The sequence below is a fragment of the Meleagris gallopavo genome, chromosome Z, assembly GCF_000146605.3.
Source record: "Meleagris gallopavo isolate NT-WF06-2002-E0010 breed Aviagen turkey brand Nicholas breeding stock chromosome Z, Turkey_5.1, whole genome shotgun sequence".
Lineage (NCBI taxonomy): Eukaryota > Metazoa > Chordata > Aves > Galliformes > Phasianidae > Meleagris > Meleagris gallopavo.
Window position 1 is genome coordinate 41,749,687 of NC_015041.2, and position 25,357 is coordinate 41,775,043.

At 38.5% G+C, this 25,357-nt stretch overlaps 1 protein-coding gene across 1 annotated transcript; it reads right to left on the reverse strand.

The window, feature by feature from the left end:
- Nucleotides 1-697: 697 nt before the first annotated feature.
- Nucleotides 698-19,958, reverse strand: CAMK4 (calcium/calmodulin dependent protein kinase IV). The gene is made up of 7 exons (XM_019610572.2): nt 17,589-19,958; nt 16,471-16,561; nt 14,070-14,144; nt 10,208-10,283; nt 4,588-4,714; nt 3,538-3,690; nt 698-1,046 (listed from the first exon to the last, which is right to left on the reverse strand). The coding sequence occupies exons 1-7, from the start codon at nt 17,676-17,678 to the stop codon at nt 882-884; spliced, it is 777 nt and encodes a 258-aa protein (XP_019466117.1). The 5' UTR covers nt 17,679-19,958; the 3' UTR covers nt 698-881.
- Nucleotides 19,959-25,357: the final 5,399 nt, after the last annotated feature.

The window sequence follows — 25,357 nt, forward strand, 5'->3', positions numbered from 1 at the left end:
AATGGTTCCCCAGAGCAAAATCACTACCTTGTGGAATAGCTTCCTTCAAGCATTTAAAACTTCTTTAATTGCAGATTATTCTCAAAGGCCCTATAAAAATGTTTTCTAGCTGCACAGTTTAGAAAGTCACAAATAAATGCAGCAGTATTCGAAAAATCTACTTTAATCCCCCATTTCTCTGTCATTTTGTTTGGCTAGCACTTTACTAGAGAATGAAATAGCAGGAAGCTGAGTAATTTTGGTTGTCATTAAAGTGTTGTATATAAACACGAAAATTCAGAGTAAGGCATTCTCAACAGAAGCTTGAGGAACATACATTTTCATGCCCAGTAGAACTAATATTTCAGTTTCTTCCCAGAAATAGTGGAATGTTTCTTGCATAAAAATCCCCAAGTACTTTTTAAGTTTCACAGGTAAAAAGCATTATTTCATACAACATTTTTTAAAAGCACTGATTTGGTATTTCCTTCCATTTTGTCTACTATAGGATTATGAATGTGGAAGGAAGCAGTTCAAAGAAAAGTATGACATACAGAAGACACTTACTTCCATACTGAATTAAATAGCATTTGTTTCAAACAACATCTAGAAACACTGTATAGATGTATATGAAATATATGCATCATGGTAGGTAGTTATTCATCCCCATATTTTTGCCTGCCAGCATTACTGCAAATAACACGGTTTCCTTGACATGCCTTATGGAACAGTTTATTATTTTCATAAGTGGTCACATGCATTGAAGGTAGAATCACCAGCAGTGCATTTGGCACCCCAAAGCAGAACCAGAGAGGTCAAGCTTACGAATCCATCCTGCTGAATGACAAGTTAGCTGGTGTATGAAATGACAGATCTCAGCTGTAATAAGGGAGTGCATTGACTTAAGACATTTCTTCTGGAGCTGCTTCTGCTTCCTGAGCGGATTTCTCTTCAGGCTTGCCGTCACGGATAGAAGATGCACTACAGCTGGGCTTGCTGCTGTCATGAGCGCTGTGACTGCTGGCGCTGCCAAGACGAGTTGATGCCACAACAGCTTTTACTGCAGCCTGAGAAAGACAGGATCAAACAAGCATTCCTTAAGGGATATAATCGGCCAGCATTACAGCTATAGAATCAGAGCTGTAGTAGCCACAGCATCACGGTGCTGGGAATACCATCCTGCTTGTTCTTCAGTAAAACTTCATCTAGATACCTCCAGGACAGATTTAGAAGGCTGTGACTGCAGTTTAAAAGAGCTGCTTTCATAATATTACAAAGTTGACCAACAGGAATATAAATTTTATTTCATCTGCACACACAGCATTATTTTTAAAACCGTGTCAGACCACTTGCACTGAAGTTAGATGGCAAAAAGAAAATTCCTTTCCATCATGATAATTATCATCACTGATACTTTACTTTATTATCATGGATTACATAAGGAAAACATATATCTACATATACACACATATATATTCATACAGACATATATTCAAGGGCTGCTCTGAAAGTAATGCCTCCTACATAAGGGTGAAGGTGACAGCTTCCTGGATTGTATCACTACTGATGATGAGACATAGTGTCACCACTGAGCCAGAGCCAAAGCAGAAGCCTATGGAATGGTGACATATGAATTCCCCATTAATGAAGAAATTCCAGATGTAGCCTTCAGAGGGTAAAGTGATATGTACTGTCTTTTGGGATAGGAAAGGGGTAATCCATCTGACTTTCCTGGAATCTGGACAAACCACCAACTTTGACTCCCACATCACAACACAGACTAAGCCAGGCATGTCTAAGCAGTGGGCTTCAGGCTGCATGCATTCCAACACAGCTTGTAATGTGGCCCACCACTGGTGGTGACTCTTCCCTGTCAAGTGGCCAGGTGTGCATCCACTGCTTGCAACAACCTAACAGTGGTGTGTAATCTGCAATGTTGGGGCTGATACAAGGGCATGAGGAGAGTGCAGTGCAGCACGAACTCAAATTATGGCAAACAACTGTATGCACTGTAATACATTGGCTGAACTCTGTCCTGTGGATGAATAGAAAAAAACATGCTGCCGTGCTTTCTGTTTTCATACAGGAATTTTGAGTAACCTTACAAAAAGCAACATCTGCTAAGCACAGAGGTATAAATTTGTTGACTTTACTGGTCTGAATAAACTAGGCAGCTGGTGATCAAAAGAGCAAAAATATGTAGAGAATCAATTCCAAGTGTACAGAGAGGGAATGTTGTTCTTTGTGACCTTCTGGGCAGAGAATGTAACAGCTCACTCATAAATAATTTTACAACTCTTTTCAGTGCTCTTGAATCATTTTGATATAACAAGATTGCATGACATCTTCGGTGAATACACAGCAATCCTGCTCTTAGACTACAGAAATCTTTTAGAAGGGAACAGTATTAATTCACATGTCATCAGTTCTGCACATGCATAATATCACTGTGAATTGTATTTTCCGTGTCCTCAATGACAAAACCTTTTTCTTTGCTCTTTTTCACATTACTATAACAAAACTTATAAAAGTGAATAAAAAGAAAATTAAGGGTTATTTCTCTGTGTATTTAATTTTGCACGGAGTTATAAAATTCACAGACAAGATGCTTTTTATTCTTATTTCACAGGGCTACAAAGGTAGCCTCACTCTAGCCGCTGAGAATGATTCCTGTGCTAAAGCCATCTTGGAAGTCTTTTCTAAGCAGATACAAATCTTGAGCAACTGAAGAAGGGACAAGGGGAAAAGGCAGTTTCTTGATGTTGTATCAGTTAGGTGCTCAATCACCTGTAATTTATTATTTACATAATAAATCTTTTCCTCTCTTCTCTCATGATAGATGAGTAGATTAGATAGTAAAGGAGCAGTCTGATGACTCAGAATTCTCACTGCAGGTCTTACAAGCATTATTGCTTTACTGTATCTAGTCTTCAGATAAATAATTCCACAATTGCTTTCACAGGTATTTGTAAATGTAAAGTTTGGGACTGTTAATCACAGCTCAACACCTTGCATAAGGTGTTCAAAATGTTGACTCTACTATAATGCCATGAGTTATATTCCTGCTTTGCACTGATGTAGAAAATGTAGGTGGCTTACATATCAAAAGCTTAAATGGTAGACTATGTACTTCCCATATTTATGGATGCATATCTCATGAAAACATTACTCAGAATTTTTTTTGTTCTTGTCAGCACTCCAAACATGCAGCAAGCAGTACTAAACAAGACAGACCAACGGATAGAAGAACAGATGGATAGTTGGAAAGATGCATGGAGGGAAGGGAGGTAGGAAAGAAGGAAATTATTTGGGGAAAAGATGTTTACATTCTTGGCAGTTTTGTTTGTGTAGAGCTTTCAATCAAGTCTCATTTTTATTTGCCTGGCTGCAGATATTAACTAAATAATTTTTGACTTTCCTACCTACATCAGCTGTTTTATATAAAAAACTTTAACATGTCTATATGACACTGCTCTGGAAAGTCTACAAGGCCTCTGTAGGCTACTAATTTTATTGCCACTTTCAAAGCCAAAACAGAGACTAAGTCCAGAGACTTGCCTTAAGTTTACGCCGGGCATTGAATTCTTGAAGCTTCTTTTGTGCGTTATCCATGTGTGCAAAATTTGCTGCTTTTCCTGTGACCCAAGGATGCTGCAAAGCCTGTAGAGTGGTGAGGCGTTTCTTGGGATCTAAAACAATTAACTTTCTAACCTGCATCACAAAGACAAAATACAGCAGACTGTTAACCTTATTCCATGTACAGACTTGCACCATGTAATCACTACCAGATACGTAAAAAACCAAGTGCTTCATTCAATCACTACAGAACCTTTTGTAAACATGAACTAGAAAGTACTGTGTAAGTATTTCTTTTGTAGCCCTCTCTGTAGCTAATGCTATCTATGCTATTGCTTCTGCTGTCGTTACCAGGAGAGCTGCACATCTACAAATGCAAGAGTAGGAAACTTTTGGGAAGAAAATACTGCAGACATATCTCTGGAATGAAGATGGTGAAGACTGCTGGGTGCAAAGTGTATCCACACAAGCTGCACTTCATAGGGTTTTCTGCATCTTATGGAAAAGTTATTTTGTTTTACTTTTTTTTTTTTTTTTAAGGTACAGTACTTAGCAGCAGTACATTGATGCAGGTTTCCTTCCCACATAAATTCTAAGAAGAGAATTGCAAGTGACAGCACAGTCCACTGCTGCTTTAAGCCCAGGTGAGAAAGGTTCTCTGAAATTTCCTTACAAATAGCTTTTAAGCTTTTAAGCCTGGCAATGCCTGACACAGGGGCAAGGGAGTGGCCTCTGTGGCATGCACGTACGGTGAGTCCATAGAAAAGGTAAAGCTAAGCAAATCACCAGAACTAAACACACCAGAACTGCCCAAAGCATGAGTTTTGAGAGCCACGGCTTTCATCCTTATCTGAAGATTGCTACACAGTGATCAAAAGTGAAACTCTGAGCTTTACTATAGCAAGATGGTAGAAACCAGTTTGGACCAAAGTTCTTTGTGTATCTTCAGTGTCAGTGAAATAAATGACCTGAGCAAGTAGCCAAATAGGTATAATGCAAAAGATTCTGCACTCTCATTTTTGTTTTACTTACTAAATCCTTGGCATTCAGAGACACGTCATCCCACCAGGGGGACACAAAGTCAAATTCACAGTTCAGGGTTCTCTTATATATGTAATGATCTCCCCTTTCATCATAAAATGGTTCAAAGCCACAAAGTCTGCAAAGACAAAAAAGAGATAAGTTTATCAAACATTACTTGGTCTTATGTTGCTAGAAATAGTTCCTGATTGATCTTTCCCATCTTTATGACCTATGCCCCACTTTGGGAAACCAGGCCAGGATGCATATAACAGAGCAAACCGAAGTGACATTATAAGCATTCACAAGCACTGGCAAAGGCTGATCAAACTGAGTATCTTCCACTGTCAGTTATCTGTGATTGGAGCAATTAATATAGTGACTTAACATAAAAGTAGCTATAAAAATGTCATACCAGAACTTCTTTAAGCCTTTCAGCCTCTGACTATCTTAAATCAGATGTCTAGTGAAGAGTACAAAAACTTTGGCTCAGGATTCAAGTTCCATGGATCTTTAGTCTCTTGGGTTTTTCCAGTCACTTTTTGAGCTAGCTGAACACAAGCCAGAAGTGCGCCCAGGTGGCTAAGAAAGCCAATGCCATCCTGGCTTGTATCAGAAACACAGCAGTAAGAGGGAGGTGATCATCCCCCACTGGTGAGGGTGCATCTCAAATTCTGTGTTCAGTTTTGGGCCCCTCACTACAAGAAAGACATCAAGGCCCTGAAGCATGTCCAAAGAAAGGCAATGGAGCTACGAAGGGTCTGGGGCACGAGTCTTTTGGGGAGCAGCTGAGACAACTGGGATTGTTTAGTCTGTTAAACAATAGAGAAGGCTAAGGTGAGACCTTATTGCTCTACAACTGCCTGAAAGGAAGTTGCATTGAGGTGGGGGTGGACTTTTTTCCCAGTTAACAGTGATAGGATGAGAGGCAATTACCTCAAGTTGTGCCAGGGGAGGTGGAGGCTGCATATTAGGAAAAATTCTTCTCAGAGTGCTGAAGTATTGGAACGGGCTGTCCAGGGAGGTGGTCACGGTTATTGAAGGTGCTCAATAAATGTGAAGATGGGGCACTGATGGACATGGTTAGTGGGCATGGTGGTAATGTTTTAATGATTGAACTTGATTATCTTGGAGGTTTTTTCCAAACTTAATGATTCTATGATTCTATCCTGTGGCCAAGCACATCAGAGCTATCTTCACTCCTTGGTTGAAATATCCCACTGAGCACTTTCATTCATTGACCTCCACACTTGTTCCCGAGAAAAACTGCAAAAAGCTGATCTCCATTTACCTTCTATATGCCAGTAAGCACCTTCTTGGACCTATTCCTTCTGCAGATCTCTGGCTGAAAGCGCTTGAATTATTTAGTTACTCCTTAGTCTGAAGCCTTTGTTCTTTCCTGCCCTTCTTTTGAGTCTTTTTGTGTTTTTTAAAGAACATGCAAATATTGTTCAGCAAGCACACTCTGTTGAGTTTCATATTAGCATAAATATGCTTCCTATTTTGATTTCAATTTCTTTCCTAACAGTTCCTGACCTTGGACCTGCTTGTCTGGATTGTTTGCAAACAGAAAGTTAGTATGTTCAGAGAGTAATTATCAGAATCCCTGTATCTTCTCCCTGAGAAAAAAAATAGCAGCAGTCCCCCATTTGGTCTGTGAAGTTAGAAGTTTTTATCTATCAAATTTGGATTGTTAACATTGTACATTCTTTCATTCTATCACTCAGGTATTCAGTAATGTAAAATCCTTTGGCAGTTTTTCATTATCAGCTCTCATCTTTACTTGTAACTTAAGCATTATAAAAAAAGTTTTGCAATGACACTAATGAGTGCATTTATGAAAATACTGAACAGTATAGATCCTGACAGATCCCCATTGTTGATCCCAGAGAAAGCAAAGTGATAGAAATAGTTTCTACTACTTTATGTATATTATAGTCTATTTTATAACATTTTTTGTGCTTTTCAATCATGCCTCCACAAATAATCAGATGCTTCAGAGTGAATTTCCTTTTCAACCAGTAAGTTTTCTGAGCTAAACAAAAATTCTATCCACTACTCTATCCCTGGAAAATGCGACAAGCAACAAGATGATTATAGGAAAATAACAAAACTGCAAAACAACAGATTGAAATCTGTGAAAAAATGTGAAGGTAACTTCACATTTTAACTTGTTTTTATTTTTATTTTTAAAGTCAAACAGCGTGCTTACTGTCCTGAAAAAGGAGACAGATGTTCAAGGAACAAATGTGTTTTTCTGAGAGTGGTATTCAGCCTGAACAGCTGCATCACTCACTGATGCAGAGGAAAAATTCTCTACCATAAGCACATTCTGGGTGTTATTCAATTCCATGTTTAACAGAGATGGCTTAAAGTATAAGGATTCAGTCTACAAATACAGGAGTACAGTAGCTGGGAGCCAGTCATGGTCATCCTGCCCCTTCCCTTCCATTTCCCTTTCTCAGAACTATATCTGAGCTTGTTTCAGGTTGGCTCCTTTCCCCAAGGAGTATCTCCACGATTACAGCTGTCGGACCACTAATTGTTCAGTCAAAATTAGCTTCTGGTTACCAGGTAACTGATTACATATAATGAAACTGTACTTAAAGCTTGCTCTGACCGTGTTGGAAGCCTTTAAAGTGAATCTCTATTTACATCTAAACATATTTTCATCGCAATTCACTACTATTGCCTACTGTAGTTTAATTAAGAATTTCTATACATACATTTCCACTTCTCAAAAAAATCTCCGTTTCATTAGGCAGATCATTTGCTACATGTCATATTATGTCAGTAAAACTATAGATTTGGTTTCAAAGTAGATAAATTAAGTTGGTGAAATCCAGCATGGCTGCTCTTGATTTCATTTATATCAGGATTATGCTGATTCATTTTAAATCATTTATCAACACAATAAAGAAAAGTCAGTAATAACAAGGCTCAGAATCAATTAGAATTTACCAGACAGAGCTTTATGTTCTTTAAGTCTGCTGGTAAAGGAAAAAAAAAAAAAACAAAAAAAACACCCTTATTCACACAATCCATGCAATCCTGACTATGAACAAAGCCTAAATACTTGTTGACTGCTATGTAGCAAATGCGCAATGTTATCCCTCTTCGTTGCTAAAATTATAAATGTGACTTCCCTGGAATTCTGAAATCAGAAGTAACTGTTCTGTCAAGTATGGGTCAAAAGTTGTTTTAATCACCTCATACATAAAGTCTGTATTGGTGAGAAGACACAGGTTTATACACACCTCTTCCATAGCAAGGTAGTTAACTCTTATGTCCGCTCCGTTTGAGGGGAACAGACAACCATATATTTTTGGACTGTATGTATGCTCATTTCTCCTGCTAAAATATGAAAATGGGACATGCAACATAGTCCTTTAGGCTGCAGGATCAATAAATTAGGTATTGTGAAGGTGCCTTTCTGGTCTTAGCTTTCTAAACATTCAGAAATGTTGATCTACAAAGCTTTACACTAACTGGAAGAATACAGCTGTGGAATATTACAAGGTAAACAGAAGAGCCAGACAAGTGCAACAAGATACTACCCTTTTTTGTCTGGCCTACTCCTGTAGATCAAGTAGGATTTTGATGGGAAAGTATGAGGAGAAGACCAGGAGGAAAAGCAGAGGATTATCTGCTCTGGTTGTGTTGCACAGGAGGAGCTCATATGCTTGTTTACACCAGTGCAGATATTTAATGAGGCCTGGGAGCATGTCCTGAACAGCTGGAAGATGTACAAAGGCTGTGCATAGCAAACAGCGCTCCACATAGTATAATAGAAATCTGGTATGTGATCTCACTTGCAGCTGACTACACCCGAAAGGAAGCACTACTTAAAGAAGGCTCTCAATTTCAAGCACAAAACCTATTCATCAATCATTCAATAGTCAGGCAAGCCCATGCCTTAATTCTTACACCTGTGGAGAGGAAAAGCACCTCTCCCATCTCAGAGTCAGCCATGCTTACATCTTACATCTCATATCTCTCTGTTAAGTGTGGGCCATTAGAGCTGACGAGAAGTGATCAATTGGATCAATGACCCCCTCTTCCACCAAACTCAACCCTGAGCCTGAAATGAACCCATGCAGCCACGTTGTAGAATGACAGCAAGGCCTGTGCACAGCAGCCCTGCACAGCTCTGGGTAAGACACTTCAACTTTTACACAAATAAACAGTATGAGCTGAAATAAAAATGGAAAATACAACTATGTTAGCACTATTAGGACACTGGGTATAAAGAAGAGCCAGCATTTGAGACATAAAGCAGATCTTGAGACAAAGATTCACATTTAGAAAGAGCAGACAACAAAACTGTATCAAAAAATAACAAGGACAGAAAGCACGGCCACCAAAACTCATCATTAAGACACGCATGCATTTCCTGACATATTAGAGAAATACTACAGCTTATTTTTTATAGGACAAATGAGAGCCATTAATTATTTGAAGCTTATGGACAGAAGATGTTTTCTATTATTTCCATCAGAGTGTTTATATACCCTTAAATGTTCTTTTTGAATAAATCCTAGAAAATATAATTATTTCCAGAAGGTAGAAAAAAATAATTGCATTATTATGCATTGTACTTGTGGGACACAGTGAGTCCTAGAAGGGGAAGGAAAATGGACCTAAATTTAGAAAACCTTCTGTATTTTTAATGTGTATGTGCAAAATCCCATTTTCCTCCTATAAAAGGCATCCTGCTAGCATCATATACAACTACACAAGCCAGCTTAGCATCTGTGTTACCAAGGGAATAAATGAAGTCATTCATTCTCCCATGAAGAGAAGTGCCAATACAAAAGACGTAACTCTCCCTTATCAAAGATCTTCATTTGAAAGATTCCACTGATAGAATAACATAATTGCAATACTTAGCAATTGAATTGGGACTAGCCATATTAAAATGCAGCCATAAATGCTTTCCTCTAGATGCAACTGTGGGAAAGTGTTGGTCTACGTTTGCAATTTCAGCTGTTTCTGTATGCTTACAGATAACAGCAGAATCTCTGGATATTTTGTAAGACAAGGAACATTTATTTTCAACACTAATCATTTAATCAGACTGTTGCAAAGACATAGTCCAGGGCTGTCCACTGCTTCCTGACTAAAGTGGGGCTGAATCTACAATTGCAGAGGCATGGCAGCATCAGTGGCTGACACAGGGGTACTGTAAAGCTATTGCATGCATCTTAGCTTCTGTGTGCCCCATCTGTAATTGAGAAGCTACTTAAAATTATGGTACATTTTACAGTCTGTACGAATGAAAAAAAAATGTACACATTCTGACATTTATATCTTTTTTTTCCTTCTGTTTTCAGCAGCTTGACTGCTTTTCATTCACATTAGTAGTACGATTCTGCACAGATCTTGCTGCTATTCAAGATGAAATGTTATATTCATCAAATATGTAATATGAATATTTTGCTGTGTTCCTTTAGCATCTGACTTCTTTAAACAACTTTATAAATATCATAACTCAAGTTTAGCGTCTCTTTGTTTTCCAGCAGCACAGCTCACACATACTGCTCATACACAATGCTGATACATAAAGTCATAGGTGATTTTTAAAAACAAAGGAGGCAACTGCATACCACCTTATGACAACATCTGCACTTACAGAATGTAGGTGATGATCCCTAGAGACCACATGTCCACTTCGGGGCCATAGGCACATCCTCGTAGTATCTCTGGGGCTGCAGATGATAAAAGTCTTGTCAATAAGATGAAATTCGAACCCAGAAATTACTGTCACAAAGGTCACCAATATAAACTCAGTGCATATCTACAAGCATCTTTGAAACAAGGTCTACTCCTTAAAATTCTTAGTTAGGCAGATGATTCCCTACACTGAGCATAAAGAAATAAAAGACATGTCCAAGCACTGATAGAATAAAGTGCAAAATGAATGGTGAACTTCAGAGTCAAACAGCTTTTTGGATTTAGGTTTGCAAAAGTAAAAGAAATAGCTACACAGCACTGCAGCTGCAATGTGACAAAAGTAGGTAGCATTCTTACTTTGGTATTTTATTTATTTACTTAGTACTTTGAATTTTATTTCTGAAACTTCAGTTGTATGAATATATCTAAAGTTTATGAGAAACACTGTAAGTGTGCTTTATTCCATTCTCACCACATCCCAATATTACTTAATTCCTCTTACAGCCTACCCCTTCCTTCCCTAGTCCTTCATTTTGATTTTTCTCATCTGTGGTTCTGTACTTTAGTTCAGCTTGTCTACTCGACTTCATTACAAGGACATTGAGCACTGTGTCCCTCTGTCTTCAAATGAGGGACTACAAGTATGGCCACCTCAGACGTGGATCTTTCCTTAATTTCCTGTAAAGGATTTCAGCCCTAAAGAAAGACAAGAGCAATTCAGGCAATTGCTCTTGCTGCATGTGTGCAGCAACATCCCTGCAAAGCAACACTTCCCAGAGCATGACCTTAGTCTCCTGCCCCCCTGATGGCCTCTGGACAGCTTGCTCAGACTTCTTCAACCAATCTGAAAGATCTACCATGCCAAAACATAACAAGCATTTTTACAGATAATTAGTATAGAACGCAAAGCGCATTAATCACCAGGTTTTGCTATATACCCATAGTTGGGAGCTGGGCAAATGCTTCCTACTGTATGCACAGACTTTCCCTGCCTCTTCATTCTTCTATCAGGGAAACTGGTGAACAGAGAGGGGATGTTTTTGTGGAGGAATGCCAGATCTCTACTGATCTGAACCCAGATGTAGCTAACAGAACAGCCTGGAGGCAAAGCAGCCAATGACCCTGAAGAAAGAGGTGCAGAGGAACCAGAAAAAGAGATGCTACCTAATGCCTCCTCTGCCATAGTTGCTGATATCCTGCAGGGCCCTATGAGCTGTAATTCTGTGATTCTGAACAAGACAGGACAGTTATTATGTTTATTGGCTGATACTGTTATGTTTCTAGTAATATCTTCTTGTTCAGGATAACAAAGAAGACTTCCAGTCCTTTTTGTTTTCTGCTCCTTTCACCAATACTATGTAAAATGACCACAAAACAGACCAAAAACCTAAATGCTGAGGTCTACCTTGCTATCTGGACCATGATTGCACAGTTATATGATTTCTCTGTAAAGTTTGCTTGTGGAGAATGGACTGCACTGATTTATTGCTGTTATTTTAGATGTTGGCAGTAACAGACGTCCATGAATCACTGATCTATGTTGTGTTGTTTTCTGTGCTGCTGTAAGCAATCCCTTTCTTCTTAAGTTCACTCAAAGGACAACAACTCAGCAAGTTAAGTTCTTTGTGTCCATCTTCTTGTTTCCAGTTTTCTACATTACTTTGCTTGTTGCAGGCACAGTGGGATGGTGAAGTCTTGATTCCAAAATATCCAGGCTCCAAGTGTATGTTTTCCTTGCTGTGCCCTTTCTGGAAAAACAGCTGATGGCAGAGTGGGCAGGATGTGGGAACTGGCAGCCTAAGACTATCAGTTATTCATAGTTTAATTTGGCATTTCAACAGTACTCCTTCTGGGTTTCTTCCACTTCTGGAAAGTAATACTTGAGTATCTTCCAAGCACCAGGAATTCTGCATGGTCAGTACTCAGATCATAAGGCAAGGATTGCAGGTCCACGTCTGAAGGAACAAAGCTCCTTTCACACCTTTTCAGCACAGACATTCCATCTCACCTCTCTCACCAAACCATCTCTACTCTGAGGGCTCTTTTGTGCGTAAAAGCCTCATCATATTTTTAACAATACATAAAAATAGTCATTAAAAGGCCTAAATAATAACAAGTTTTATAGCATTTATAGTTTAACAGCAATGAGAGAAGACAACAAGACTCAGAGTACAGTCTTATGACACTAAATAGATAGGAATTCAGTGCTTCTCTAAAGTATACTTGGCATACTTGCCACGTACGTGCGCTTGGCAGACTAAGACATCAAGCCAACAGACATATTACCTGAATCTCATTATCATGGTCTTCTCCATTGTCTTCTATCCTTTGCTTCTACACTTGAGAAGTCAAATATCAAGTCTTTAGTTTCCACCCAGCCTGGCTTAACTCTGTACTAAACTACCTGATATGCTTACCTTCCAGTACACTCCTAGGAAGCTACATTCAGGACTAAGAGTTCACTAAGAAAGATGGAAATTAGTTTCTGCATAGGATGACATGGGTGCAAGAGATGAGTATCCACCATGGCAAGCATAACAAATTTGCTTTAGGCTAAACAAGATCACCACTATCCTTGGTTATCAGCTTGTTTCCTGACACAAAAGCACCTACCAGTGAAAGGTAAGTAGACTGCAAAGGCAATTGCAATCCTCTGTTTCATGAGAGCATCTTTTTGCATGGTCAGTACTCAGATCATAAGGCAGTTTTGGCAATAAAGGATCCACTTCTGGTGCATTTTCTGGCTCTATGAGTCCAGAGAGCCTCTCCTCCAGGCATCCACAAGGTGGTTGTTACTTTGCTCTGTCAGCAAATGTGCGGATGTGATAGCTGTAATGGCAGCATGCATGGTATGCCCCAGAGAAAACTGCCGGACAGTCTGTGAGGCTCCTTTCAGCACTGATATTGCACTCATTATTATATTGTATTACTGCATAACATGACAAACCATACCATACATTAACAATTATATAGGTCCTGCTCTGGCACAATTGTACAATCAATGAATATACAGATGACATAGTATGTTTGAGAGCTTGGCTTATATAATTATTGTACTAGAGCAGAAAAGGACACTCACCCTATCCTGGGCTCACATAGGAAACTCCAGTGGAGCAGATCTCCAGAAGAGATCCTTCCCCCTGGCAGTCAGCTCTTAAATGGTCTAGGAGAGGTGGAGCCAGGCTGCACCCCTTCCTGCAGCACAGATGAATTGCCTTCACCTGTGCTCCCGTGGCTGACTCATTGCTTGCCTCAGGTGATCAATCAGAGGTTCAGGCTGTGATTCAGCAGTTCCCATACACATAGTCTAAGTAAAACTGCATTTAAAACCATATATTATTAAATAGTTAAATGGTTTGGGATTAAGGGGTTAAATTATGAGCTTACTGTAAGGGATAATTTGATTTCCTCTGCATTAAAAAAGTATTATTTAAGATAAATTCACCGTAATTCATATTCAAATATTTGTAAGCTCTTCTATATTTTAATGGTTTCCATTATGCTTTGCATTGTCCAAATTTCTGGAGATGTTTCTCAAGCATTGTATCAGTAGTGTCAGCATTTTTATAATGGTTGGACTTATTTCCATTCAGGTAATGAACTTGTACTGTAGCATATGTTTTGATTAAGCTTCAGTACTGGAGAATGTATATTTAGAAAAGTTGAACATGGTCCCAATTCTGAATTTCAGTTTTCTATTTATTTCTGCTTTTTAGATTCTTTTTGAATTTTGACTTCAGGAAGAAAAAATTCACCTCGGAAAGAAAAAATGTAACATTCTCACATTAAGTCCAGTAAACTTAAATAATAAAAGAACATACCGCAGTACCCTGGAGTTCCACAAACTGTCTTCATGGTCACCTGATCTTCCACAATCTTGGAAAGCCCAAAATCAGCTGTTGAGATTTTTTAGAAATATTAGTGTTTTTACTTCCTTGTAAAATAATGATTGTTACATTGTACATGTAGTTTAACGAGCAACTATGCGTTAAATGTACAGTACTGTCATTTTGAGAAATGATGTTCAGTTTAAGGAACCTACCCAGACTGCATTACAGAAGGAAAAAACTGTCTGTATGAATGAGTATTCTTGGCTGACACAAACGTAACTTGTTTATCCTGAGGATTGCACATAGACAATATAGTGAGATGCCTGAGGGTGTAAAATCAGCAATACAGAAACTTGCGTCAGGCACATATTCAGCTTTCACTTTGCGAGTAATTCAATAGATAAAATAATTCAATAAGGTAACAGAAGAGAACAGAATTTCTGTCTTAAAAATCATTCTGTAGTGGTTTCTTGGACAATTTTGGTAATGACAATCTGTCCTTAAAAATGCAAAATAAATGTGTTTTGTTACAGTGTATATAAAATGTACATTTTGATCAGGATAAAAGTAATTCATATTTTATTCTATACATTTATTGTTAGTGTTCACTCATCCCTAAAAGGTTCAACACTTATGTATTATAATTGATCTAAGCAGTAATATATTTTACAAATACTGCCATCCATTGTAAAACAGATCTATCTTTACACGAGGCAATAAGCTTAATCAAAAGATAAAGAACTATCCAATTTAAGAACAAAGTACAACATACTGTCATTCCATTCCTCACGGCTGTAGGAGGTGCAAGATACACAGCACCTATACAATAAAGTGTGTAGTGCTGGGTTTGTTACACAGAGGGTGTAATTTTGAAAATATGCCCATCTTATTCCAAAGTAGCCTATTTTCTATTTTTCTTAAATTTTCTAGGTTTTTAATGTCAGCAAGCTATAGGTAGCAGCTATGTCTTCATATTTCACATAGAAAATCTTGCTTAAGAGAGATAATTGTAGCATTACACCTAAGCCTCACTACTGTCTCAGGATGATGATTCCTGCCATCTCTTGAAACCGACTAAGCTGAGCTAGTTAAGTGGAGCTATCTTTTCAGCAGAGCAGCTGTACTTTCTTCTCACCTCAGTGCTATCTAATTTGTGATTCACTCATATGGCAGCACCTTTGGAACGGACTGGCATCTGAGACAGAAAAGGGAAGGAGGGCTGAGGACAGAGGTGAGGATGAATGCTCCAGAAGCCCGTACTACTAGCCATCAAATCATAGCCGCTGGGTGCTACATTAAACTATTACATGTAACAGCGGTTCAGAGCCATGGGAAAATGTAAATGCAGATACTATCATCCTGAGATGGCAATGCTTTCCTAGAAATGTGTAAGAAATTACTTAAAAATAGTTTGTGGAAAACTGGCTTCTGAAACCTATGATGAACACAAGCATAATAAATATGGAACACTTTCACTCCTCACATGCTCACCTGCTCCCTGACAAAGGAGCACAGAGTGGTACTTCCAAACAGACTTGGAGCAGTGAATATCTGGAATATCATTTGCTGGAAAACAGCACATGACAGAGTTCTTTAAGAAGATGAGAGCAAGAGCCTCCGGGTTTTTGTTCTTTTAGTATGTACAGATCAGTCCTTTTCCAGCTTGATATATCTGGAATGCCACAACCCAGATCCCACCAGGGAGCCCTGCACTGCTCTGTTTGTGTGAATTAGGTCAGCAGCTGTCCATGGCTGAACACAACATGACGCCTGCTGGATTCCTCAGAACTCCGCTTTGCTACAGGAAGAGTGGGACATGCTCAGCTTTTGGAAGTCAGGCCCTAGGCAAGCGGCTGCTGCTCCTGAGGGCACTGATGTATAACATCCTCACTCAGAGATGCCTGACCTCTCCTCCTCCTCACCCCTCCCTGTTGCTGCTTCAGGGTGCCTTTCCTGTGCCCTATAACGATGAGTATTTCTTCTCGTCCCACAGGTCCGCTCTGAGGACATACTTGGTTTGTTTACTTTCTTCTCCTTGTCTGCAAACTTGCACTTACTGTGTCTATGAATCTTCCCCCTTATAATACTATTTTAGCAAAAAAAGAACACAGAAGTGGTGCATACAGCTCACTCCATGATCCTTGTTTGTCCACCTGTGCTCTTACTGTCTACAGCTTTCTGCAAGATTTAGGCTGTAAATTAACCACAACAAGAATTCACTTCTGTGTTTGTTTTTAAAACACCATACACTATCACGTTTCTAAAGTAGTAATGTACTGTTCACTTGAGTATAAGCATTAGCTTAGAACAAAGTGGTGGCAAGAATTACATACCTGTAGCACATACTACTGGTACTAACGAATTAGGGAAACATCTATTTAGTGCTGTTTACCTATTTTCAGTGGTGCATCTGGTGCTGGTGTTGCATAGAGCAGATTTTCTGGCTTCAAATCACGATGCACAATCCCATTTGCATGCAGGTACTATAAAGAGAGAAAGTAAAAACATTTACCTGAGCATAAGATAGTATACTCAAGCATGAGTTAACACCTTCCTAGTAATCTATAGCAGCAGTCCACTGACTGCTACTTCTGTGACACAAAGTCACTTAACCAACTTCCAGCAGCTTTTTACTGCAGATCTTCTCAGTATGGGATCCTCAAAAGCATACTGAGATCAGAATAGGAAACTGCAAATTGGGAAGGCAAAGAAGACATCATGTTCATTTGCAAAGAAAAGCTTCTTAGAAAACATTACTGAGTTTTTAATTCAGAGATAACTACTAGGAAGCAATCTAACCAGTGCTGAGATACAGAAGTCTGGCTGTCATGGTTGTATAATTTCTGGTTATTGGTATTCCACATCATAACATCACATAGTGCACTAGGAGTTAAAGTGTTAATGCTCCACTTCTGGGTACCTGTCCCAGAAAAGAAGGAGAACTACATTCCCCAGAAGACTGTTTGCTGTGTTGTTATCATTCCTGCTCAGGAGGAACAGATATAAGGCCTTGGTAGGTCATCTGACTGCTTCCAACTGCTTCCTTCTTCATCAGGCTCTCCTCCCTGCTGCTCAACCAGAATGTGCATCTCACCTCAGTGTTACGGTGAGGCCTTTCCACCTTTCGGACACTCTCTCTCATTATGTTTGATTTATTAGCTTCAATTCTGATTATATTGTGTTACATTGTGTTATCTTGCATTCTAATACGATATTTAGTAAATTAGTTTGTTTCTCCTCAGATCGTTGCCACTGTATTTAGTTATTTTGGGGTCCCCTGTTTCCCATTTCTGGAGGAGTGGATTCGTGAAATCCCTCCACCCCGCTAGTCATGGAACTGGGCTGAACCAGCCCGTAGACCGCTGACACTGGCTCAGAGGAAGGCAGATTCTGTATATTATAATATTATGAGAGATAAAGAAAAATTGTCATTCAATTAAACTGTTAAACTATCAAATAGACAACACAGATAAGAAAAGATGTGTCTTGTATAAACTATTAAAAACTTACAGTCTCTTTTGCAATCCTTCTAGGTTTTAATTCAACACAGCTGTAGACTCTCAGGTTTCCAACTGTCTTGCTGAAACACATGCAGTACATGCAAATTCACTCATCACTGGATTCATGTAAAAGCATTCCTGCCTTGCAGTAATGAAAGGAAACACTTCTGGGACATATGGCCACCTTCCACGTTGCAAGAGATGGACGTTGACAGAAGGGGCAAAAATGGTGAACTAGAGAAATAAATTCTGCATTTCTTGATAAAATCTTCATCAGAAATCTCTAAAGAGACAGAAGAATGATGTTTAAGGGTAGAATCTAAGTATCTTATTTGAAGGTCTCCTGGTCTACCTTTAGTGGTATCTTCTCTCAGCCAAGTTTTCACTGGTGGAAAAAATTAGAGTGTTCATTACTATGCAGAAAACAAGTTTTTGAATATTTGTCTGGAAAGTACATTCACAGCATTGAATTAGACTCTGAGATGAATTCTTGACTGTGTATCTCTTAGTTTGCAAACTGTACTTTGCCAGTTGCCAGTGATTACATAACATAAAGAACAGACAGCTCTTTCCTTGAGCATCATTTTAGTGACACTGAGTGCTTTTAAGTCCTATAATCTAATTGCTTGTCACAGCTGTGTTTTCTACAGATAGGTGACTAACTAGTTATCCAAGATAAAAACAGACAGCAATTTAAGGAGGCTTCATGGACAACATTCTGCTACATCATTTATTCTATTGCATGGCTGAAAAAAAAACTGTCTAGCCTGGATGAAAGTACATCTTTATCTGCCATGAAGACAATCATTCTGTCTTGAAAGCAGCAACTTCCAATTAATTTATATGAAATAGTTTAGACCAAATTTGTGCAGAGAAATGTTCCAGTCAAGTTTGCAGAAAGTCTTTTAGCAGGTCATTTTTTATACACATGTAATCTTAAAAGCACTATGTGGTGTGAGGCTGAACACATCAAAAATCTCTTAGTCCATTTTTATTCAAGGGAAATTTGGGAAGCACTTTGGAAAAACTCTTCAACTTTTCCTGTTAAATCCTGACAGTCTGACTCCCAGGTCTTCATTTCATGGTTTGTAATGAATTTGCAGTGTGAGCTCCCTTTTTATTATATATCCATACGAACACTTGTAAGAAAATCTCTCCTCTTCTATTCAGCCCACGATTTGCAAAAAATAGAAGATGCAGGTGGCCAACAGATGTGAATTCCTTAAATAACCTAGTCCACACCTTTCAAAAACTGCCGATACAGCAACCTCTCCTCTATGTTCTCTCCTCACAACATTCCAGCTCTTCCTATCCTCTCTGCCACATCTCAGCTTATTTCCCCAGCATCCAAGCCAAGATTTCCTGCCCATCCCTAATAACATCCTTACCTCCTCTGACCTCTCCATGTGGCCACATAGGTTCTTTCATGGCTGCTGAAATCTCTCAGTTTCTGTTTTGTCTTCTTTCTTCCACAGCCTCTTGCTTAATTTTATACTGGGGGACAAGATCTAGTACTTGGACCAGCAAAGACTCACAGGTATGCTGGGATGCCAGCCTGCTGCTGTCTCTCCCCTACTGGCAGAAGTAATACATGTGGGCTGGGCTGCCAAGTCAGACATTTAGCAGACGTCTTGTGTATCTGTGCAACTAGTATAGCTGAAGCCTAGCTCAGATATATTTATGTTATAATATGATATAACTTATGTTGAGGTTGACCAATAGGGTTACTAATTGTCTTGTAAACTGACAGACAAAAAGGACAAATCAAAAAACTCCTACAGTATTTGCACTAACGCAGACACCTTGTTCTTCAACAACCAAGAAGAAACAACTAGCTTCATGGAACAGGAAAGATCTCTGACTGAAGTTCTCTATGACATACCTGGGTCCAAACGGCCTTGTTACTGAATGTCTCCAATACATGCAGAAACCCTACTTCCTTCTTTTCAGCCTAATCCATCTCAGTGCAAATAAAAACAACAGAGCTGGGGAAGAGACCAGAATATAAGACTTAAAAGGAGTGGTTGGGGGTACTGGGGTACTTTAGTTTGAAGAAAGGGAGCCAAAGGAGAGAACTGATGACTCTCTTTGAAAACCTGAAAGGATGTTGCAGAGAGGAGGGAGTTCATCTCTTTTTTCAGGTCACAAGTGACAGGAGGCAAATAAACGATCTCATGTTGCAACAAGAGAGGTTTAGACTGGATAACAGGAAATGTTTCTTCACAGAGAAAGGTGATCAAGCACTGTGATGGGCTACCCAGGGTAGCAGTAGAGTCCCTATGTCTACAGGTATTTAGGACAGGGCATTAAGAAATATGGTTTAGCAATGGGACTTGATAGGCCAGCTGGCTGGTTGGACCTTGGGCCTTGTTAGTTTGCACCAGTCCCAAAAACCCAAGTGAAAAGTGTCCAGCAGCCATCTATTCATTATGTCAACACAGTGGCTCCTAGTATTGAAGACTACTTGATAACTACATTGTATTTTATAAAGTGAACAGTGTTCTGTATTTTACTGTGCTTTAGAAATTTTTACTGAGTTTCTCAGAGTCCATCTAGAAACAGATTAGTTAAATTACCATAACTCACACTGTTACAATTAATAGATATTTCAGTGTATACATGCTTTATTTCTCATACGTTGATTTTAATGAATGGAATTTTCCTTTTTAGTGCCTCTGTGGCATAAGTTCAAAGATAACTCTTGCTGTCTTCCAGTCTATAGTACAGCTTTGGGCATTACATACTGTCATATTACCAGAATAGTTAATCTATGTTCATCTACTTACATTCTATGTCTTTCAGTGGTTAAACAATACAATTAAATGCAACAATCAGGGACCAAGTGTCAAGTTAGAACTGGTACTGATTCACCTCACAATCTAGGTTTTGCTGAAGTACATAATTTTTCCCATCTGTAAGTTACAGATGAGACTTGAAAAACATTTTAATTCTATGAATGACTGAAGAGTTTTTAGATGCACAATGCTGTATGAACATTTAATAGAGAATGCATGTAAAATGTAATTATAACATGAAGAGAGAGTCTTCCAGTAACTAAAAAATCTTGCTTTCACTTTCTTTTGATTTTCAAAAGGCAATATTAAACATTGAAAGAAAGTATGGGTATAGCATTTGTCTGATTGCAGCTTTTCTTATTTGTGTTAGTGAAATAAGGTGGATACAGAAAATTTAGTTATACATTATAATGCTGTATTTCCATGGCAACATTACATGGCTACATTTAGAACTAGCACGCCTTGTAATATCCATGTACTAAAAGGTTAACTTACTTACAGCAGCATTTCATCTGACTGATGAGATGTAGACAAAAGAAATGATAATGCATGGCCTATGGAAGAAGTCTTATGGAAAAAGTACTCTCAGTGTGCAACAGTTTCATCAGATAAGCAGGTCCATGGCACAGGAAAGACCAATTACATCTTCTCATGTACCTGTTTTTCTGATTTTTTGAAACAGCAAAGCAGGTGCCATAAAATGGGACAGTACTGATTTTAAAGAACATATGTCTATTCCACTTAGCAAAGATAAATGAGTAAGAAAAAATAAAATGGAAACTATGTAGGATGCTCTGAAAGTAATTACTCCTATTTATTTCCATGGAAACTACAACAGATACAAGTAGCACAATAACACTAGTTGACGGAGCAAATTCTCAAACAAAACACTCTTTTTCAACATTAGCTCTGCATTTTCACCAGTGGTCAACAAGAACCTGCATGCCATGCTTGTAATTGTATAGTTTTAGCAAAAGCTTGTCTTTCACTTTGCACTTTCATTTTAGATGCCACTGTGTCAGGCTGTCCTGCTGCCATTTGTCACACCGGAACAAAATGAAACAGAATACTGGCAGGAAGGTTCAGCCTCTACTGCCATTCCACCAACATCTGCCTCTGGTGTCATGGGCCAGCACTATAAATAAATTATTTTTGGAGCAGCCCTCGAAGAAACAACAGAGAACTGCAGCATTTTGTATCAAAAGACCGAATATGAATGCAAAAGAAATAAAATAAACAGTGAAAAAAAAATACTTGCTAAGCACAGGATCTTGCACATCCTGCAAACACACTTCTTTTTCAGTTGCTTGGGCCAATGAGATGTAAGTAGGCCAGGCAGGTGAATCAGCTATACTTCTGGCACACTGTAGGGTACTGCTTTATCAGTCCATAGCATATCAGATAATCAGGGGCAAATATATTCTAGCAAAATTGATTATGACAGTCTTATTACTCTTTGATAAACTTTGAGGACAGACTCAGCATGACACTAATTTGGAAGAATACACAGGACCTCTTCTGAAAGACAAACCAGTTGAAATACAATCAGCCTTCATCTTGGCCTTTATTTGCATGGCACACAAAGCAGCTCATTACTTAATCATTGCTATGATCCCAATTCTGAGCACAGAATTTTTTCTTTCATCTGCTTTTTAAATCTTCTTCCTAATTGCTGCATAAGAATTTCATTTTCTGTTTGTTTTATCCCTTAATAGCAATAGTTCCTACAACTTTAATGATTTTATGACAGAAGGATGAATGAAGACTGCTTAAGACTATGCCTTTTTTTTTCTTCTTAATTTTATTTATGGAACCTGCTGCAGAGAAATGTAGAAAAGATAGGCAGAAATGAACCTGAATTATCTACTCCTATGCTCCTTGGCAGTATCAATTACATCTACAATGGATGTTTGTCCAATTTATGCTTAAAGTTCTCCCATACTATAGTCTCTGCAACCTCCCTGTGCCATTTATTTCAAGGCTGTGTTACGCTGACCATTCAAATGTTCTTCTCTGTGACCTATCTGGATCTTTACAAGGGTAGATGAAACACTTGGTTTCTGATACACCATACATGCAGAAAGCAAATTGTTCTATTTTCTGCAAAGGTTTTTTTGTGTACTTATTACCAAACATCAGATCACACTTCCTCTTAACACTACAATACCATATTTCTAGATATATGATTCCTTCTGTTGCTCTTCCACAGGCTGTATTGGCTTGTATTCGATGTATTCAAAATGCAAATATGCATTTCAGCCGTGGCCTGAGAAAATTTACAGGATATACTGATCAACATATATGTCTTTCTGCAGCCCATTCCACTCCTGTTTGCCTTTTTATTCAGTGTAACCTTCAGGTCCTTTCCTTCTTGTTCCTAATTCTAGATTTGTACTGTTAACTATATAGGTTCATACACAATTTTGTCCTTGACAGTACATTTGCATTTTGGCAAAGTTTGTTTTTTTTTTTAATGCTAATCTTCAACATTCTTGCAGTCTTTCCTCATTTTAGCTTTGTCCAAAGTTTTCATAAGTGTACTTTTCGCTCCATCATCCAGGGTTGCCAACTAAAGCAATGAAATGAGCAGACCCAAGAAGACTTTTGTTGCCCCTCCTGTTGATTCTAGCTACACCAACAGCACTCTCTCTGTACAATCAGCCTGTACTCCATTTAGCCTAGAATCACAGCATTGTGATTAGATTTCTCCAACTTACTGTGAGGCCATCAAATGAAACAAGTACCAAAGGCTTTATTTTTTAAGTACGTACGATATTTTGTGTTCCTCTTCTATAGTAATGCATCTTACCCGGCTTGAGAAAAAAAGCAGACCTATTCGGCATGACATGATCTTGACAAAAACTTTGCATTGCTGGTAACCTCCATACTTCGCCTCCAGGTGTCTAATATTACTTTGCTTAATATTTCCTACTTGTTTACTTTCCGGGGAGTCAAGCCAACTGGCCTATAATTCCTTCCTCTTGAAGTGTGTACTACATATAGGTGGTTGTCTGCCTTGCTTCTATGAAAAATGACTGTTAACTGTTAACTCTGATACAAATTCAAGAAGCTTGATCTTTAAAGAACATACTAAGAAGGGCACTCGGTGCAGCCAACTATTAAAAGATCTAAAGGATTTGAATAATCTCTAGCCTAGCCTTTTCTTATTCTAGGCTTACATCTTACCACTTTGTTAATTTTGGTGTTAATAGGTGTTAATTTTGCTAGACATCCATGAACAGATGAGCTTTTAATAAAAGCAAAAAATACAAAGATGCTTCTCCTTTTGGAAAATTTCACCAGTTTTTCTTCATATGAGGATGACTGGTTTTGCTACCATTTTTACCTCATGCTAGATGCATCTCAATTTTTCCATTGGCTTTTTTGACTTTATTCTTCACACTCCTGCAATTCTTCTAACTCCAGCCTATTTTCTGCCTTCTATAATACTCAGGCTGTCTTTAACTCCAGGATGTACAGCCCCTGCTTGAGCACTGTCTCTTGTCTGAACGGACTGGTGAGAAATCATCTGACTTTTGACTACATCACTATGCTTATACCATCCTGCCCTCTCTCAGGCATAGAGCTGCAGCTGGCAGCGCTGCAGGTTCCCTTCTATCAGTAAGTAAGGAAAAATTCTTAAGATGCGTTTGCTTCTACTTGTGAGACTGACTGTTCTTCTCAAGAACCAGGAGAGTTATCCTATGAACTTCTGCCAAGCACACCTATAGCATGACTGCTACGCTCCTGAACATCAGACTCAGTCCTGTTATCAAAGGGCAAACTTCTATTACTTTTATTAACACGTAAGTACATCAAATTGGATTGGTTAGGAAATCAACTTTGCAATTTCACAAAGGGGAAATAAAATCTGTAGATACGAAGTTAGTATTGGACATCTAGAGCTATAAATACAGACACTAGACCTATGAAAGGCTGAAAAAAACATTTTTTATTCTCCCTTTGCAGAAATGTCTAGACGTATAATTAAGCTATTTCTGTAGCCCTTAGAAAAGTGTGTCACTGTGTAATGAAAGCTACTGCATATCAATTTAGTTTGATTACTGCTATATAATGTTTGATATGGCTGTGGTTAATTGATGAAGTTTCTGAAGAGAAAGTTTAAATAAACTTCTAATAATCTAACTGAATAGAGAGGGATTACTCATGAAAGAAGAAAATATATATTCCTGTTTCCTATTTCTAGGAAGGAGAGTGAAACTCTCTTTCAATCACTTACATACAGAAGGTCAAAGACAGTCTCCATGCAATTGGTGTCTGTAATAATCACAAAGTACGTAGACTACAGTGTACAGAGAGACAAATACTCATCATTCTAAATGTACACTTAGTCATACACTCTACGTACTTTGCAAAACAAGCTACATGTAGCTTTGATAGCTAGACTTTGGGGGATCTAGAGAAATCTAAAATTTCAGTTAGTCGGGGGCTATATCCTGTTATTGTCTTCTGTGTAAATCCAGTGATTTGCAATTCACACATATCGTAAGTACCCAAAAACTAAACACTGATAGAAGATATGTGACCTGGAGCTATTACAGTGTCACCCTAGAGCAAATGACGCAAATCTTCTGCAACATGGGTTCCATACCCTTAAAACTGTTGACACACAAAAGTTGTTTACACTTACTTAAGTGACAAGTGTAAAAGGGGAATAAGGCTACCTAACGATCTGTCATTGAAATTGTGTTATCTCAACTGAAGTTGCTATAAAACTCTACTGCTTCATGTGATTCAGGCCGAGTTTAAAAACAATACATCTACTGAGCGGCTTCTTTCTGTGCTTCCACTTATCTCTCAGAGAGCAAGTAACCCGGAATGCAAAACTGGATCTGAAAAACTGCATCACTGGACTATGGCATTTGGGTCAGGTGATTTCTGCTGATTATGGGAAAGTGAACTTAATTATTTGCTTTTGTACAGAATAAACAACCTATTTAAGACTATAATTGTGTATTTTGCT

Coding starts and splice junctions, on each gene's coding strand:
- CAMK4 (XM_019610572.2), bottom strand. CDS start 17,678: ATGTACTGCATGTGTTTCAGCAAGACAGTTGGAAACCTGAGAGTCTAC. Junction 16,562..17,588: donor GAAGGATTGCAAAAGAGACT/GTAAGTTTTTAA, acceptor CTCTCTTTATAG/TACCTGCATGCAAATGGGAT. Junction 10,284..14,069: donor TGGAACTCCAGGGTACTGCG/GTATGTTCTTTT, acceptor TATCATCTGCAG/CCCCAGAGATACTACGAGGA.